Consider the following 20,282-nt stretch of genomic DNA (forward strand, 5'->3'; position numbering starts at 1 on the left):
CCTTTTAATTCCTGTTGATGTTGTAATGCCTCCTTTTAGTATTAACCATTATGGTATCAGCCCTGCTCGCTTCTTCATTAGATCACATTTTTGTTTGAGAATTTTTATGTATTTTAAAAAGCCTGAGAAAGATGGTTTACCAGAAGTAGCTGTTTATTTCTGGGCTGTTGTTGCCGTATCACAGAAATTAATTCAGAGTATGAATGTGTCCTGCTTTCAACTGGGTTAGGGTTAATTTTTCCAAGCCCGCATGGTTTTTTTTATTGCCAGTTGAGGCTAGATCATGACAGAATGCCACATTATTAAAAAGTTTATTAATGACTTCTCAAAACAGGTAGTGGAGAAAGACTTTGATGGATGAATTAGTTTTGTAAATAGCTGTTGGTAGTGTAAGTGAGGAGATCTGGTTGAACATGGTTTTTGATTGATCTGGATTTGGTTATCTGCTTTGCTGTGCTGGATATAGCTCAACTAGTACTTCATAGTTTCATGCTTTCCTTTTACCTCCCTCTCCTTCCAGGGTGAGGGGTTTTTTTCTTTCCTGAAATATTTGACAGATTGTAGCTGTAGTTTCATGTACTGTCAAAGAGTTTTCCAACTTCAACAAATACATACTTTCTCACATTCCTCCAAGTAGTGGTTACTTTCTACCTCTTTTCAGGTATCTAGCATTAGCTTTCCCTTGCTGTCTCTTATCTGCCTATTCCAGGCTTTGTGGAATGAATGATACAAGTCTTGTGTTTGTAACTTGGGTACATTTTATACTACCTATTACAATAACATGCATGTAAGTTTTTTTATTCTTCATTCTTAAATCTTGCTTCTGAATATTAGCGAAACCTGTCATTTGTACTCTTTAAATATAGGACTTGATGTGCTATGACTGATGTACTGTTGTAGGCAGTTGGTGATAGTATTTATGTTTTACTCTCTGAATATTATTGGCTTCAGAAAAGGAGCTGTGAGGCAGTTTTCTCACCTGCAGTCTCCTCGGTGTGAGAAATAAGCATAAATCTTGGTAGCAGCTTATCTATGAACAAATTATCGGGATACACTTCACAGCGCTTTCCCTCAGTACAGTCATTTAACTTCGACTGAAATGTGTTGGTTCTCCATACAATAAGCTAAATATTTATTTGTTACTTATTAATTTAGGTTTGAATGAAATTTTGGGGGAAAATATTTTAGTCCTGCCATATGACTTGTTTAAATATTGCTATGTTGATATTTGCTTGAGAATCTGAAAATGAAGCTGCTTAGATCATTTTAATTGAATAAAACAGAAAATGCAAGTGTGAAAAGATAATTGGGTGAAATAACTTGTTCATTTTAACATGATTTATTTTACCTGTCAGTGTCTCTTTTGAAATGCTCCAGCTGGTGGAATTACATTATTGCATCTCATTCTCATTTTCAATCTTTGAAGTATAAACACTACTTTTGAAGAACAGCAAATCAAAACAAATATGATGGGACTTGTGCTTTGTATTGACTGCATTTTTTGTGCTTCGTTTGAAGGTCATTCTGTGAGACTGCTGGGTCAGAAAAAGGATAATGGAAAACGTTTGGGGGGAGCACGACTGGATTTGCCAAAGATTAGGAAGAATCCACTGATAGAAATAATTTCCATCAATACAGGGTAAGAATCTTCCAAACTTATAAAACATTCAGTGCTGCCGAGAAATTCCATTTATCTCTTTCTGCAGGCCTGGTATATTACTCCTAAATTACACAGAGGGAGGCAGGGTGACCACTTTTAAATAGTAAAAGATTTTAAAGGCACTTTTCTGGAAAATAAATCTCAGCTTATTTGGGTACAAGCCCTGCTCCCGAGCTTCGTACAGTCATGCGAGCCTCTTTGTAAGTTCATCTCACTCTTTCTCCCCCCAAAAAATCATAAGAAAATTGGAGGAGAAAAAACCATTTAGAGGTGTTTGTTTTTTTTTTTTTTTTTTTTGAGCTCTTTAGATTTTTCAGAAGGCAGTTCAGCAATATCATTAGGAACTCATTAATACCTGTAAGCTCCTGATTGTCAGCCCAGATGTATCAGGGGCTAAATTAGGTATAGTTATTTGCTTCTTGCCCCTCAAATCTGTTTGTAAAGAGTTATTATGCTTACATTTAAGTCTTTTCTTTGTTTAAATAAGCTACCCTCTGCCTACCAAGCAACTCTGGATGCCTATCTCTCTGTAAGACTACCAGTATTTTTCTGTTCCGTATTTCTGCTTTGAGGAATTGTAGTTTAATCTTCCTTTCCTTGATCTTTCCTTTTCTCAACTCCACTTGGTCACCTCCCTTTGGTCAGTTTCTTAAAAAAATTGAAACAAAACAAACCCACACAGATCCTCTTCTGACTTTCCCATCTTCTCTGACCTGTGTAGTGATTTCCCAGGTGGTAAAATATAAAATGCATTGCTCTGGGCATCCCAGATAGGTGTAAACTTACTGCCTGGAGAAAAAGAAAAGTGGTAGATCTTAGTTCTCTCTGTTTTGAGTTTAGTCTAGCACTTTCATAAACATCTCATAAAAAAGTTTTGCTACTATCCTCCATCTGTCTTATTTCCTTGTCTTAAGTAATCATGCCTCTAATTTACTCTAAAAAGTAGTGTGCTATTTAGGTCAGAATACTAATTCAAGGCTTAGTGTGGTTACTTTTTCTCTTCCTCTGACTTACAGTAAACATATGGGATAACATTTTCTCATATTGCTGACTTAGAATACCTTTTTAAATGCAGTTTCATGCACTGATTATTTCTTGAAGTCAGGATATGAGCTCTTCTGGTGCAGTTACTTTCAGTGGTTGAATTTTTTCCCCTTATTGTCTTTCCTGTCAACATCTTATTTGTGCCCATGTGATCAAAATCCTTCCTGTGCTTAAAAATAAGCAAAGCATTCTTTTACGTTTGGTTCTAGTTTCAGATGAAATAAATTTTTCTTTTCCTTTAGTAATTATTACATTCTAATCTTGTAATACCTTTCTAGTTCTAAATGTTGTCAAGGATGTAAATTAATTGAGCCACGGTCTTGTTTACGTGTCTTTTGATTTGTAGTAATGCATTTAAGATGTCAAAATCTATTGTTCTTTCTAATACCAGGCTTTTGGTAGCCTAATTATAGAGGTTAACACAATAAGGGAACTGCAGGGTATGTACACTTGGCATTAGGTGTCTGATGAGAGAAATTTAATGTATTTTGAACATATGTCTTTTCATACTGGTTTTTTTAAAAATGTATTTCCTGAGTTGATCCAACTTCAGACAATTAACATCTTCTGAAGATGTCACCTTTAGAAAACCTTTTATTTAGAACCTGATAGTTTACAAATACTAATTACTTTGCTTAGTAGTTATTGCATTTCTCAGGTCAATAGAATATGTATGTTATACAATAGGTTAATTTTAAAATAGTAGGAACCACAAAAATATATTTATTTCATGGAGAATAGAGACAAATAAGACCTGATAAGACCAGAGTATTCTGAAAACCTCAAGCAAACAAGTCAGTTGTATAAGACATCTAAATTATCTAATGTCCCATTCTATGCTATATTGCATTCTCAGGGACTCCTGTATCTCTCGAAATACAGGTTATTGTGTTTTCATGTCCTTCTGTTCCCCTTTGTCTTCCCAACTGTGTATTGCAGCTGACTTTTTTGTTTACTACTCTGGGTTTTGAAAACTAAAGCATAGCTTTAGAAAAGGCAACACTGCTCAGCACTCTGAAAATATAAAACCATAATCAGTGAAGATCAGGACACAGTACATGTTACTCACTGTGACTTGACTGTGTTCATTTTATCAGCTTTGCCTTAGTAGTCTGGCTATGGCAGTTTTTGGTACCAACACCACATTTGATCTGAGCTGTTTTCTTTGTGTAAAGACCAGAGAAAACTTAGAAGTTTAGGTTTTGGTACAGTGCTCTTTATTAAGAGGTGAATTTGGATCAGACTAGAAGGTCTTAAAATAGTAAGAAATGCTTTATTAAAAATTGTCAGTTCCTCTTTGGAAATACATTTGTCTGATGATGTTGAGAGATAAGTATCCAGGAGCAGCACGAGCAGGGCTGCTCCATGAGAGAGGACAAGAAAGGACCAGAGGGTGCCACCAGCACAGGCAATGCCCACACCATTGGGATACCCTGTGCCATGGGGCCTCAGGACAGGGGCAGACCTGGGGGCTGGCAGTAGGGACCCATCAGCAGTCCCACAGAAGGCAAATGATCAGCAAGGGCCTGATTCTCTCTAGGGGCTCCAGTCAGGATCCAAAGGAAATGAGCTGGAGACAGGGCTGAGCAGAGGCTACGTATATCAACGGTCTAAGGTCCATCCTGGAGATGAGCATGGGTCTGGATGCAGGCATGGTGTTTAAGCTCAAGCCAGGACTGGAGACACAAGCCTTAGCTTAACTGGGGCTCCTGGCCCAAAAGGGCCCTGGTGGAGACAGCACCTGAAGCTGGTCAGGTCAGTTAGGACCTGATGGTGCCTACAGGGGTGTGACAGGTGGTGGTATATTACTATTTACACATGGGGCTTAATGGACTCTTAGCCTTTTCTATAATTCTGTGAGGGAAGAAAAAGCTTGTTGGAGCATGTGTGTCCCTCAGCCCCACAGCACTGGAGTCTTTGATGGTCTACACTAACCCCTTTCCCTCTCCAGTAGCACAAATACCTTTATGTATGTGGACACTTGCCAGCTGGAACTATTCTTCTGAGAATTCAGTAGGACCAGTTTATTTTCAGAAGTCTTCAAACATGCTGATTGTTAAGATACCTCTCGTTCTCATACAACTGTGTCTCAGAATGTGGGTGCAATTGAAATGCAACACCGTAGAGTAAGATTTGTTTCTTAACTCAAGGTGGGGTCAAATTCCCTTCAGTAATTTTGACTTGAGGCTTCTTGTTACTGATTCCTTCTTCTCTCAAACACGGAGGAGAAAAAATTTCTGTCCTGACAGGTCTGTTCTTGTATAACTGTGGACTTTTTCCTTACTAGCCCATGCACAAATGCATGCCTGCATACGCACACATCCCTCTGTGTGTGTTTTACCCAGACAGCTTCTGTACCTGAGCTTCCTCAGTTGTTCCTTTGCATGAATCAAGTAGCATATTTGTCCCTAAAAAGGTGTTGCTGTGCCCTTAGAGGAACCTTCGTCTTGTTCAATGTTTGGCTTTTTTTTCAGAAGTAACGGACACTTTTTCTGCTGTTAATTTTGGTAGCTCTGAGCTTTGCTGTTTTCTCATTTAGAAATGCAAGCCATCTTTCTCTGCTTAATTTACCGTGGCAGTTAGTGCTTTCTGTCAACAGGCTGTGACACTAGAGAAAACCTTTCATCCCAGAAGCAACATGTTTCAGTTTCCAAGTGTGTTCACAGAGACTATGGCAGGTGCCAGAATGAGGACACAAGAGATTTATAAGACTTCTCTGACATAAAAAGATACGTTAGTGAATTTTAATTTCTCCATGGGTCAAATACATAAGGAATCCTTGCCATCCCTGTATCCCATACAAGCTGTAGATTGACCTCTGTAATTTTCCCCTAAGGTATAAGTGACTCTTTCTTCCTGTATTGTTTGCTTTCTCTGTTATCACTCAGAAAACATTTTTTCAGTATTTTTCAAATAAATGATTCAATTGTTTTTTCTATAGAATAGGCAGTTAATAAAAATTAACAATTCCAGCAGAGTTTGGATAGTTGTCTTAATATCTAGTAAGTTCTGCAGTTATATTAGTAGATTTAAAGGTAGAAACAGTGGTTTTTTCCTGTCCTCCAAGATGATTTTTTGCTTTGAATTTAGGGCATTTGATTCAATCTCTTTCACTTTTGTTTATGTCCTAAGCATGTATTGTAGAGGTCATCATACTGGACCAAGCAAGGTAATAGCAGCAGAATAACACGTTAAATGCTGGTTGGAGAAGAGTAGTTTGCTAATCTCCTAAAGTGATTATTCCATCTGTTAGTTTGAAGTAAGAAAGAGGAATGTTCTCAAATCCATTTTGCATTGCAACTTCATTTTTGGTCTAGGGAAAAATCTTTTCTTCTCATGATCTAATCTTCATTAGTGCCAGTTTCATTACCTGTGTAGCCACTTAGCTGTGTTTAATGGGATCAAGATTTGGTCTTCCACCTTTTAATTAAGTAGTTCTCATCCTGAACTCTCTACTTTGTAGCTTGGACTATTACCTTCTGACGTATCTGTGGCGTTGGCATGGCCTGAGCTCCCTTATATCCAAGTTGTTACCACTCGCATAACATTTCAAATATGATTTTATTTGCACTTTGCCTGGATGCCTTGGGAAGGATGAGAGGAGCGTAGTGTGAGCTGAGTATGAGCCCACACTAGAACTTACTGTTGGGTGGGTTTGCACGTAGGTTCGCTGAGGTGCTTTCTGTACTCTTTCTGAAGCTTCTGCCTCTCTTTCCTTCTGAGCAGGCAAGTTATTGTACTGCTGATGTGGCTGGCTAGAGAAGAATAAACACACGTTATGCAGGGGATGCAAAACCAAAAGGAACACAGCAGTGTGCATGCATGCATCAGACTGTTTTGAGAGCTGAGATCTGGTGCAACTCATGTTACACTTGCAGTATGAGCACACCCAAAGGGCCCAGTCTCTGTCCAAGTTTTCCTGTTGTTCTCCCTCATCTGAATCCCATGCAGTCTCATTCTCTTGTTACTTTTATAGATTCCCCTATTAAGCTACTTAGAGGATAGGGAAATGTTAAAGGTTCAGCCCAGCAAACTGAGCAGTGTAGTTCTGAGGGAGTATAGGACCACAGTTGTACCGAGAGGACTCTGTAATTCAGTGGAAGCACTGTCCACTTCTCAATCTGCACATCTGTGTATGTTTTCTTTTGGGAGAAGGGCTTTTAAATGCATTATTAAAATGAAAAGTAGATTAAAATTACCCATCCAGCCAAGCCAAATAGATTATTCCTGTAGTGCTAGAGCATCTTACAGAAGATCAGCATGTTGCTTTATCTCAGATTTTCAGATCTACTTTTGAGTCTTAAATTAAGGCATAACACTTCAAACTCAGGACTCTCAATGTTGAAAAAATGCAAACTTTCTTCTCAAGGGACAGTCTTTGCTAGCAAACTTTGTGTTTAGAGTGAACATATATAGGAGTGCTTAGGACTTTTCTTAGAATATCTTGATGCTTCTTTCTGATTTTGTAGGGTTTTTTAGGCAATGCTTTGAAGCTCTGTGTAGTGGTGGTCATTCAGAATATTTCTAAGCTGCTGATGGATCTAAATCTAGTCGAAGAGTTAAAAAAGTTGTTCTACATATTGTGCTTGCTTTGATTTATAAATCAAGTAACCAAAAATTAATATTAAAAAAAATATATTTTAATGTTTAAATTTTCAAGAGAATCATGTAAATGACACTGCAGTGGAAAGTTGATTTTTAGAGTATAAAATCAATACATGTTTTTATTTGCATTCAGTATTATGCTTGGAAAGGCAAAAAAGTATTTCTTCTGATTATAATAATACAGTTATATAATTACATATTATACTGCCACACATTGTATTTGCTTTTACTTGCGCTTAAGAGAAATGCTTAGAGAAAACTCTCCAGTAAATATGAAGTGGTGAAATTACTTTGGCCCTACCTTAGCTTATACTATTTAACCAACATTTTGTAACTCTTTCACCCAAACATCTATGACATGCCAGAGCCTATCATGTCAGTTACCCTCAGAAAACAGAGAAGGTAGAAAGTCTGAAAAGATAGTGTATGTGTTTTTGAAAGGAAATATCTGTATTAGGCAATTTTGTTAATATTTTAATCAATATTTGCATGTATGTATATTTAGATTCTAGCTATACTATATACTAAGCGTGTATTTCAACTGCGCATTACCAGCTATCTATCTGTTCTGCTTTGCCACACTTCACAAAATAGTAACCATAATGAAAATGATAGATGGCACAGTTGTGTGTATCTATATGGAAGGCATTTTAATGATAAAATCTGAAGAGCTAGTATCCTAGAGCTTGCAAAAACCACACCACTGTAACAGAGGAAAAAGGAAAAACAGTTGTTTACAACAGAAAGTTTTAACAGTCCACTTTTTTGCCTAAGGTCTCTTTCCACTGCAACTTACTGTAACTCACATCCAAGGTCATTATTTCCTAATTAGATATTTAAATAGCGTATCGATGACACTCTCTAAAAGACTTCTTTTTTTTTTCAGTTGTTATTAATTTCTTGCAATTATAATAATTCACATTTGAAGAATGGAATATAATTTTTTTTATAGAAGTCTGCTACAAAATCTCTAGGTCTACATGGGAACAATTTAGCTGGGAACATGGAAAAAAACCGTATTGTTTATCATAAAGAGATGATAGATCACTGTGGCTCACGTTCTCATGTTACCAACAGATATGTTTATAGTCATTTCTGTTCTCTCTGTCTGTCCATGTTGCTGAGAATGTGTCCGTCCACCTATGCTTCCTCATGCAGAGTAAGTGAGAAGTATTGCATTTTACTAGTTAGTTTCCTTGAGCAACTTATGTAGAAAGCTAATTTAAAAAAGCAAAAAAGAAAGCAGTTGGATTGGGGCCAGGAAAGAGCTGTGTCTTCCTTCCTGAGTAGTTTGATTTCTGTCTTCCCCAAACATTGAAGATTACTACTGCTGTTTCTGTAGGGTAGACTTGTCCTTCCTTCAGTGCCAAAAAATCCCAGCTTCTAGTGTCAATTAATGGGAATTGCTCATTGAAATCAACAGCTGAGGGCAGGGGGAGTTACCCCTTTGGCTGTACTGGTGGTTGGCTATGGTCCTCTTCATTCCACAGTAGTACTGGGTCTGATTAACTCTGTTGGACTATCTGTAGTTTAGTATAATAAATTCCTTTCTGCTGCTGGGGAGATGGAGCCTGTTGATGTTTTCAACTTCTCTTGCTGTTGCACATGGTGGTTCTGCCATTTGCGGTGCTTTGAGTAGTGAACATGATAAAGATGTTTTGCAGAGTCTTCTAGAGTAAATGTCTGCTACTGTGCTCATCTGAAAGAAAGACAACTTTGAATTCAAGATGATCCCTCCCAAAAAGAAAGAAGTTAATACACAAAAAGTTTATTACACACCTGTATACAGCATATAATTAGGGTATAAATTTTTCACTAAGTATTTGCCTGAAAGAAGGTAATTTTTTCCCTTATGCTTTATTACTGTTGTCTTTCAGCTTTGTACATATCTTCGTGACTTTTGTCATTGTTACTGTCCTTAGGATAGTTCTTTCTCCTTTTTAGAGTATTCACTACTGGAACTGACTTATTTGAACTTCAATTCTATCCATAGGATTTTAAATACAGAACTTGTGAAGCCCTTTACAACATCTGAATTTCTCTGATGTCATGCTGTCTTAATTCAATGACAGAGTAACCCTGAACTGGACTTCTTTACATTTCCTGTAGGGACTGGAGGATGATCCCCTGCCAAGTGTAATTTTGAGAGGAAAAAAAATGTAGGAAGTTCAAAGAGTCTTTAAAGAACTTTGTCACTAGTATATAAAATACCTGCAGTTGTGACATCATTTGTGGTATGACTTGAAGACTAGTATTCATTTCTTGGATTGTATTTTTCATTGCTATTGTTAAATGCTGTTTGAATGGCTGTAGGACAGCATGTTTTTAATGAACAGCATACGTTGTGTCCTATTCCAAGAAATGTTCAGCCAATCCTTCATTAAGTTTACTGACATATGACACCTAAGAATTATTCCAGTAAATAATTGTTTCTTTGGCATTATTCTACTATACAAAATTACATACAATGGCAATTCCATACTATCTTCTATACTGCCAACTGTACTGTAATATACAATTTTCATTCCCCTGTTTGTATGATGATGATTTGCTCCTCTTTCTTCAATGGTTCAATTTGATGACATGTCAAAGTAAATTGGCATCTAATCTGAATAATTCATTTGGCTCTTTACATAGTCCAATCATGTGCTGTTCACATGCAGTGAGGTTTTGCAATGGAGTCAGAAGGTACATGTTGGGAAAGTTCTTTGCCATAGACAAAAGCACACTGTACACACCAAGCATTTTACTGACCTTGAATTCTTGCTGTGCAATGTTTTATGTTCATGCTATTTCTTGAGCTTTCAGTTTTTGAGAAATGAGAAATGCTGTTTAATTACACATAAATTCTACAACTATTTTTTCGGGGTCATGAAAGCTTCCCCTTTTAAGTCTGCTGAATGACTTCTGCATTGAGTTAGAAGAAAATAGTTTGTTTTGATTGTTTCCATTTTTGCACATTTGCCTCCCTTAAGTTATTTCCTTCCAGCCTCACAAATTTTAACTCTTTCTGCATTTAGTGCCATCATGAGTTTAAAATTTGCATCAAACCTTCTGTGATATATTTCCTTTTGCTCTTGTACATTTCACCTTCACAAAATACGTTATTTCACAGTTCACTTAGAAGCTTCAGGAAGACTCATAAAAGTTGCCAGAAATCACTATGCAATTCTCTAAACTCCAGTACACCACAAAACTTGCAAGTCAGTGAGAAAAACAGTGGTAATCACATGCTCCAACTGCGTCACCTTATTAAAACTTTGGGCAGCTTCAGGCATATTTGTGCTCATTTGTCACTAGGTGGCTTCCCACACTGCACAGTTTTCTTGCTCTGTTAACCCAAGAGGAAGGAAGATCACCAAAATTTAACACAATCCCCAATTTTCAAGTCAAACTCTGCAGGGGGAAAGGTTGTGGGGGATGAAACAGGCTTGATTTTGTTTTGTGTGACTATGATATATAGTTTCCTGCAGTTTTCAGGTCCTTTCAATGCTACGTTCCTGATTATTTTGAAGATTGATTCAGAAAATGCAACAGCTTTAACATACTGGAGCCTTATCACAGGTCAGCACACAATTTTGTAAGGCGACCTGCTGCCTGCCTTTCTGACAGCTGCTTATATACAGAAGTGGTTTTGGATCACACAGCAAGCTACATGTTCTAGTCTGCTTGAATTGAGATCATTTTGAAGTTGTTTGCAATCTCATATATCCGTAATTCTGACATCAATATGCTTTCTGAGGTTGGAGATAAATTCCTCCTTGTTGAGAAGAGCATTCATTTGCGTCCCTTCTCCTAACGCCCACATACGTATTTCCTAAGGGAAATCTGGACAGAATCCTGAGAAACATTTCATTCATTTCTCAGATTACAGTAAATACTGAGAAATAACCTCATATGTCATACTTATAATTGATATTGTGTTGCCGTTAGTCCCTGCTTTTCACATAAAAACCCCCAAAACTAGAAAAACAAGACAAGCACTAGAGAAGCCATTGTTTTGAAAAAATACTGCCTTGCTGAATGTTAGTGTGAGAAATGTGTGTACTTTTACACACTCACAATTCTGGGGTTTTTAATGGCCTATTTTAAAGCCATACAGTACTGAAGTGTTTAAAGCTAAGTGCCCATGTCTTTACTGCTCATCAGCAGAATAGGATAACTTTTAGTTACCCAATAATAATAATAACCACATCCTTTGCTAGTGTTGGTATGACTTCTTAAAAGTTACTAAAGTTACTTCTTAAAAGTTACTAAAAATGAAAACAACTTTGTCAAAGGATCTGATTGAACTGTGTCTTGTGCCCTTTTAGATCAAAATGGAATTTTTTTTCGAGACCTGACAGGGAAATGTGTTAAGGGATATGTAAAAAGAAGAATCAGAATCGGGAAAGATCTTGTGCTTGAATTTGTTCTTAGACTTGACCTAGAGACAATTTTAATGGGAAAATAGCTTTCCCTGAATAAGATGGGTGGGCTCCAAAAAATTTATATTTTGCCTTATCTGTCAAAGTATATGAAGGCATGTTTATATAGTATTCTCATTGACTTGTGTGAATTCATAAGATTTGATTCATAAGATTTCATAAGATTCATTTGATTTCATAGGATTTGAAAAATAGGGAGGAATAGGGCATTTTAACTGTGATTGTCAGTATGTGACATAAGAGCAAAGACGAAAAGGTGTTTTAAAAAAACCCTCAAACATATAAGTGAAAAACTGAATATTAAGGTTGTGCTTGGCAGGTAATGTAGGTGGCATATCCAATATAACATGGTCCAAGATTATTAATATTATTTCAAGTGTTTTGTATGTGGTGGTATCCTTCTTTATATGGTTTCTTTATGTTGGGAACAAAACCCTCAAAATGGAACACTCGTTAATTCTAATATTTGTGCTGAAGTTCAAATAAGCTGTGAGATTTTTTAACCTGTCATCTTACAATGTCCTTATTTTTAAGATAGTTTACATGACCTCTGATATAATTGTTCTGTATATTCCTTTATCTGTTTGTACAGCAAATACATTTTGAAATTTGGGTTTTTGGGGTGAGTTGAAATTTTTCTTATTGAAAATTGAAAAATTTTTGGTTAATGTTATTGAGAAGTCTCACAATTTGCATATTTTTCTTCATTTTTTATGTGACTGTCATTCTCAAAATGTGATATAACTTAAAAAAAAAATTAGATTCATAATTATAAAAACAAGCTGCACTGCATTGAGTAATAGTTTGATTTGTGCTTCAAATAGCCTAAAAAAAAAGGTAGAATGCTTAGAGTACTTTTCTGTGGTCCTCCTCCTCCTTTTGCTTTTACTACAAAATGCATGTTAGAATAGTTAGTATTTGTACTAAGAATGAATACTTTTTAAAAGAGGCACTTGAAAGGGTCCCTTACCCCTAGTTGTGGAATTTAGGCAATAAAATTTTAAATTTTTGTGGGCACACAACCTTTTCTCCAGCAGAGTGGCTTAATAAAAAGCTGTTGAAATATTTGCTTTAAATTTTCTTTTGACTAGTTGTTTTAGCTTTTCCATTGCACCAAGGCCAGTCTTAGCCAATAAATCAAACGTACGTTTTACTAAGTATCTGCTTAGTAAACGAGATTGAACTCCTGAGGTTCTGGTCCCTTCAGGGGGACATATTTCAACATATTTCTCTGCAAGTTGCTGATTTAGGAACTCAGGGTACTCAGCAGATCACCCAAAATGCTGAGGTGTTTCTGCACTCCTGTGCTGCACAGCACCACGCAGTACTACTTCACTAAATGGGAAGAGGTAAAAAAAAGTCAGGGCAATTCCTTCCTCTGTCAACTGGATACCAATTATGTGATGGCAATGGAGACCCGTGTCTGTTTCAGTTTTTCATCCAGAAGATGGTTTCTTTTCAAGTAGAAGAATACAAATACAGAAGTTAAGATTTGAGAAGTGCCTGGAGACAGTTCCACCCTGACTGATTCATAGTTGTATTTGGGATTAAGTGAACTAGGTTAATTGACTGACCAGAGAAGATCTTTCACATGTTCCCACTCTTCACAGAGGGTATTTGAGTTGTCATCCTTGTTTTTAAGTCCAGACTCAACTGAGAGGAAGAAAAAAGAAGTGGTAAAATAAGATCTTAGGTCCATATTTAGACTATAACAAAAAATAGTTGTATAAATTTTTTCAGCATGTTAGTACCTGTTATGTTCTGCTGAGGAGCATGGAGTGAAGCTTATAGAAATGTTCTATATTCCCTTCTGCTCTGAGGCATAGTAACAGCATAAGACATACAGAAGGCTTCAAGCAAATGACCACGGAGTACTGTCTAGAAAATTAATATCAGGTATTTCTCTGTATCCTTATGAAGCGTGTAGATATTCTATAAAACTCCTGAAGATAAAAGCTACCATCAGTATCTCAAGTACTGTTTCTGAAGTGTTTCATAAGTCTAATGGAGCTCCTGCCTTATCATTACATAAAATATCATTGCAAACATGAAAGATCTATATGGATTGAGCTTAAGTGTGACAGACAAAAGTGTAGTATTAACTCATGCGTATCATCATGTTAAAGAGGAAAGTCCTTGGACCTCTGTTTAATCTGTTCTTTTTCCTTTTACTTTATTTCCATCTTCAGGGACTCATCCTGTTTTCCTGTATATCAAGAATATGAAGCCAGATGAAATACCCCTGGCGTGGGTATAAGCACACATAAGCATGTGCTTATGTGATAAGAAGTGGAACTGTGTGTGTGTGATTCCTGCTAATTTCCTTTCTTGCAGACTCAACTGCAAGTCTGAAAGCTGGTGCTTTCCTCTTTGCTGAGGGGTCAAGAAACCAGGCTGGTCCTGTTGATGGGACTATATCAGTGTCACTTAAAACAGGATATATCCTGACACATGGAGTTTAGCTGTCTGACATTTTTGAGGTAGAGAGAAATTGCTATATTTTTGCCTTTGCTATATTTTGTTTTCATTTCAGGAAAAAGAATGGTTACTCTTGGAGGGGTGGTGGTAAAAAGTGAAAATGCAATTTTTTCTTTTTTAACCTCTTCTGGTCACGATTAGTTACAGTAGTTTTTTACTCTCTTCAGAATTACTTTTGGTTGTCCCTTTTTATGGAGATTTTCAGTCCATACATGAGGAATGCTTGGGGACTTTAAGTCTTTACTCTGTATCTTGAATACACTGAATGAAATGGAGCAGGATGCCTAAAAGAATGTTTTGTGCTACTAGGATTACAGTTAACAGCTTTGCCCCGAAACCAAATATCACCCACTGACAGGATCATACGTGTTTAGATAAAGCACAAAACCTACTGTGAGCTTAGCCTAAAATATGAAGCGCTGTTGCAAATGTCTCATAGCCCTCTGTTTAAAATGTGAAAACCACACTTTTTAGGCTTGTTTTCACAAATAAAAGTCCATGGTAAACATGAGCCAGCGATGTGCCCCTGCAGCAAAGGCAGCCAACAGCCTCCTGGGCTGAACTCAGCAGTGTCTCTGACAGATGGACACAAGTGATCCTTCCCATCTGTTCAGACCTGGTGAGACAACTGGAGTGCTAGGTCCAGGTCTGGGCTCCCCAGTATAAGACAGACATGGAGACACTGGAGCAGGGCCACGAAGGCGATTAATGGCTTGGAGCATCTGAAATAACAAACTGAGAGCTGGGACTGTTCAGCATAGAGAAGAACAGGCTCAGGGGGGGATCTTCTAAATGTGTATAAATACTGGGGTTGTGGGGAAGAAGAGGAGAGAGCCAGGCTCTTCTCAGTGGTGCCCAGGGACAGGACAAGAGGTAATGGATGCAAATTGAAATACAGGAACTTTTATTTAAATATAAGAAAAAAACCTTTTTTACAGTAGAGGTGATTGAACACTGAAACAGGTTGCCCAGAGAGGGTGTGGAGTCTCCATCCTTGGTGATAGCCTTCTGGACGTGGTACTAGGCAAACTGCTCTAGTTGCCCCTGCTTTGAGCAGTGGTGGTTTGGAATAGATGATCTCCAGAGGTCCCTTCCCACCTCAGCCACTCTGATTCTGTGGTATTTAAATAAATATAAGGAGCAACAGGAAAACCCACAAGAATTTAGATACAAACACTATGGATGTTAGCTGCTTAGAACTGGTGGAGACCTTCACTCCAGAAGTAAATGTTGTGGTTTGACACGTTAAAAAGCAATACACTAAACTAAGGGTTCTCCATTCCATGCAGAATGCATCCCCATTTCCTGAGTTAAAAGCATGTCCTGTGCAATCCTATAGGGCCTATTCAGCCTCAGGAAAGAGGAACTCTATTTCCAAATTCCTTGCCTGCTAGGCAGAGTGAAACATTCCCACTGGAAATACAGACCCCAAGCTTCTGTCTCTGTAACTTAGCATGCTGAATTTCATCAGCTTGGTTTACAAGAAGACTTCAGTGCAGTTCTTTTTTTTTTTTTTTTTTTAAATTCTTTTTCTGAATTCCTCCTGCAAAGCATATGGTTTTCATTTTTCCTAAAGAAACCATGTAGAATTTTGGTTTTGGAGTTTATATTCAGCACATTAGAAGAAAAGTGGGGCTTTAGCTTTTTTATTTTTTTTTTAATGAATTTTGTTGATATGTGTGTGGACTTTGTGAAAAGGAGCTATTTAAGCAAAGGTCAAGTACAAAATTGTCACTCATCACATGCTTATCTAGCTTATTTTTAAACTAATACACAAGTGTCTAAGTATCACATGGTCTTTCTTGCATTGCAGACTGGTGCCAGACTTGGTGTCTTTTCTGTTTTTAAGAGATAAATGTCTAGTGGTTTTTGTTTTCAGTGAGTATGTTTGTGAGTCATGTATATCATATAATGTTGCTTTGCTTCTGAAGTTTAATCATCTTGCAGAAGGTAGATGGAGTCTCCACGTTTTAACTTGGTATTAGGCTGAAAACTGCAGCTGGGGAATGTTTACTGACGGGTTTGTTTAGTCATTCACATTCCTGTCTCCCAACAGTTTGTTTTAGATCGTTTGTGAAAGAGCTTAAAGAACTCCCTTTACTATTGGTGTAGAGGGCTTTTTTCTGCAAGTTAGGTTTTTTTGATTGTTTTTTTTTTTTTTTAATAATTTATTTTCCCTTTCCAAAACTATACATCAGTTACTTTTCTAAATAGCAGGTATGGGTAAAATAACATGCTGATTTAATATAACTAATCAAAAACATATTGAAACTTTCGTCTTCTGTTTTAGGAATAATTCAAGTAAAATGTAATAACTTTTGAGATTTTTGTTTTTAATTTACCACTTCAATAAGATATAGTCTAAACGAAAGTTTTAAGTAATAGAGGAAAAATGTTATTACAGGTTAAACTATTTATGTAACTATCAACATCTTTAGGAAAGTTCAGCTCTATAGATGAGCACTGTGATGTCTGTTTGCCAAGCACACTATAAATCTTTAAATAACCTTTGAATTCCGACTAGAGGGTTAGTGGTAGTGATGTCTCCACTAGGATTATCCATTTTGCTTGAACAGAAGGCATAAGCTAATGGCTTATTGGCTTGTATCTGAATTTTGTAGAGAAATAGTAGATTTTCAAGGGACTCTTACTGTATCTGCAGCTGATTATAGAATCATAGAATCATAGGTTGAGGGAGGTCATTATGTACTTATGTACTGAGTGGTCCATCTATTGAATCCATGTCTTTCTAATTTTGGGACCAGGATGTCTTGTGGAACAGGTTTAAATTCTTTGCACAAGTCCAGGTTGATGACGTTACTGCTCTTCCCTTATCCACCAGTGCTGTAACCTTATCATAGAAGGCCACCAAATTTGTCAAATGTAATTTGCCCTTAGTGAAGCCATGTTGACTGTCACCAGTGACATCCTTATTTTTCATGTGCCTTAGCGTAGTTTCTAGCAGGATCCACTCCATGATCTTGCGGGGCTCAGAGGCGAGAGTGACTGACCTGTAGTTCCCCAGTCTTGCTTTTTAACCTCTTTAAAAAATGAGTGTTATTTTTCCCCTCAGACATGTTCAAATCCTAATCTAGCATTTTTTTTGTGGAACCAGGCCATGTACTCCAAATTTAGAAATATGTGTATGTGAAAGCACTGAAGTAACACAGAACTTATACTAAGTGCTGTTTAAATCCTGTCCGTGTTTGTATAGGTTCCCTTCTCGTCTAAACATTCCACACATGCACTAGGTTTACATCCCTTGCATCTGTACTGAAAGCCAAGGTAGTGCAGACACTTTATAACCTGCTAATGTCTAACGTACACATTCTTTGTGATTCAGACAGCTGCTGAACTTATGGCAGAGACTACGATGGGAATTTTAATAATTCAATTTAAATTAGGCCCTATTCCTATATTACCTATACCTATATTACCTATATTCTAACAGCTTATGTACTTTACAACTGTTGCTTTGAGTGGAAGTACAGTGAGGAGGCATAGTTTGTAGAGTTGAAGTCAAATATGTGAATAAAGCCATACCTCTTAATAAAATAGCAGTCAACTAAAAAGAACAGAAAGTTTTTGAGATGCTGTAAAAATATTGTGAAAAATGGAAGTAGGTGTGAAGTGATGGTACTTGCTGTTGAGGTATTTTTTTAGATGCTATGTTTCTGTGACGGCCAAAGGGACAGTCAGAAGAATTGTGTTTTACTATGGTGTCTTCGTTCTTCTTTCACAGTATCTCCTTTTTTGAATGTGATAGTTGTGGATTAGAGTTCATTTTCTTGTTGCTGGTTCTCTAAATACAGTTAATTTAAACACAACCTGTGTCTAAACTGTCTTAAGTATCAAAAATGCCATCTTTTTTAAGGGGGGCAGAATGGCTCGATGAGATAAGCATTTGAGTATATAATTAATACAGGAAAAATAAGCACATTTTAAGTAGGATTTTTTTTTTTTCTTAGGACTTGTAGCTAGAAACTTTTATTTGAACATGCATTGTTCAAAAAAAAGTTCCAAAAACCTTTGTGGTTGGAAAAATGCCCTCAACCCACCAACAGAATTTCAAGTTCTACAAAAATAAGGATATTCTTGCTGTGAAATGGTGCCGAAACACAAAGTAGATCTGTGTGTTTACTGTACATTTCTGTAAGGTGAAATGCATCTTTGTGAGAGAATAAGACTCTGTCTGTCTGACAACTGTTAAAATACTAGGAAAGAGATTTTTCAGTGCTAACATGTTTTGTTTCTTTAGCCATATTTCAGATTTCCTGGGTGTTTGTTACAAAGCCATTTTGCTTTTTGGATAGTCAGCTACATAGGTTGGCCCAGTTTATAATGCTTTCTGCAAAATTAGAAAGAATAAGAGTCGGTATTCTTTATGATTTTAATAAAATGAATTTAATACATAATGCTTACAAGACTTATATGGGAAGATATTCTTGGCAAGGTGATAGGCACCTGGTTTATGTATATTCTTTTAAGTAGCACTTACTGTTAATTATGTCTCATAAAGGTAATATTGCTATACCTAACTCCACTTAGAACTCTGGTATCTGCTGTCCTCCTATTCTGCTTTTTTTTTTAGGAGCATCTGGAGTTTATCTTAGGTTCTATGTTGAATATTTTATGAATATTGCTGAATCTAGTATGTTGAATTATTTTCTTATGAAATCAATATGTGGATAAATGTCATGGTCCCTTTTGAAATGGAATTGTGAAAGTAATACTGTAAATACAAATAATTACAGTGGCTTTTTTATGTTAGTCTAGATCAGCTGAATGGCTTTATTTTCCAAAGGGAACAATGCTCATCTGAAATGCAAAGCATAAAGATAGACTTGTCTCCCTCAAGTCTAGTGAGTCTAGAAACTTGGATTCTGTAGTTTGTATAAACTGCCTTAGATGTGAGCACGCATAACATCTTACTCCACAGCTGTTCGTTGAGGGACTTCTCTCTGTTGTTTATACAGTACACTCAGGTCCCCCTCTCATCCCTCCATCAGTTTCTTTAACGTGAAATGCAGGTGTGTTTGCAGAAGAGAGTTTAGGATTCTTTAATGAATTCAAGTTAAGTGAATTCACAAGTTTAAATATGGCCAGATATAACTCATAACAAAATGACAAATTTCTCCCTTTTTTGGTAAGACTTGTTTGCAATTTGGAGTCATTTGAACATTTCAAAGGAATATGGAGAAGTGCAAATGAAGTCCACTCGGGACTAAATTATAGGCTTTGCACAGTTACTGTCTGCATGACTCTATATAAAGCTTAAAGGCGCATTGATTAATGTTGCACTGAGGTGGAGGATGGCAGGAAACAAAGTGCAATTTTAAATGGCAGTTCCCAGCTCTGTGAACATGGAAGAATGCTGTACACCCACTCTTTCAATGTCCAGTGTATGGGTACATTGCCCTTCCCTGTATTCTTTTATCCTGTGGAGAAACATTATGAAAGTAGAAACTTAATTTGCACAGGGGTGATTATCTCTGATGTCATCTCTGAAATCTGAGTGTTCTAATTTTTTTAAATTTTTATTTTCTGTGAACTCTTGGCTGGCTGTTGCTCCAGTATCGTGCTTGGAAATATTTTGTATTTTTGACTGGCTACTGGCTGTCTGCTGCAAGAAATCTGCCATACTTAGAATCATAGAATGGTTAGGGTTGGAAGGGGCCTCAAAGATCATCGAGTTCCAATCCCCCTGCCATGGGCAGGGACACCTCCCACTAGAGCAGGTTGCTCAAGGCCACATCCAGCCTGGCCTTGAACACTTCCAGGGATGGGGCGTACTTGTTTCTCTGTTAATGTTAGCCCTCAAAGTGCTATGGTGTACTTAGGGACAGCATGTGAGTATCATGTTAGTATCACACTCTAAATATATTTGATAACAAATGGAATGAAAATTACTAAATGTTAATATTGTTTGTGGTATCTTTCATTTAATGTTCTTCTCCGGTTGTCCTTGTACAGGCTGGACTTGGTCCTTCTCTGGACCTTTGATTTCTCATCTTGTAGCTTTACTTAACCCTGTAGTTGTGTCTGAGCTTCCTGTGGTGTTGGAAGTA

The 20,282-nt window shown here is 37.0% G+C and overlaps 1 protein-coding gene across 5 annotated transcripts in view; it reads left to right on the forward strand.

The window, feature by feature from the left end:
• The window catches only part of CDKAL1 (CDK5 regulatory subunit associated protein 1-like 1), a 428,699-nt gene that overhangs the window by 166,525 nt on the left and 241,892 nt on the right, over positions 1-20,282 (forward strand). For all 5 annotated transcript variants that reach the window (XM_014941103.1, XM_014941106.1, XM_014941102.1 and 2 more), the window contains one exon: positions 1,519-1,639. In XM_014941103.1, coding sequence (XP_014796589.1) covers positions 1,519-1,639 — 121 coding nt within the window. The remainder of the gene's footprint in view (positions 1-1,518; positions 1,640-20,282) is intronic.

Source organism: Calidris pugnax, unplaced genomic scaffold (genome assembly GCF_001431845.1).
Source record: "Calidris pugnax isolate Ruff unplaced genomic scaffold, ASM143184v1 scaffold8, whole genome shotgun sequence".
Classification (NCBI taxonomy): Eukaryota; Metazoa; Chordata; class Aves; order Charadriiformes; family Scolopacidae; genus Calidris; species Calidris pugnax.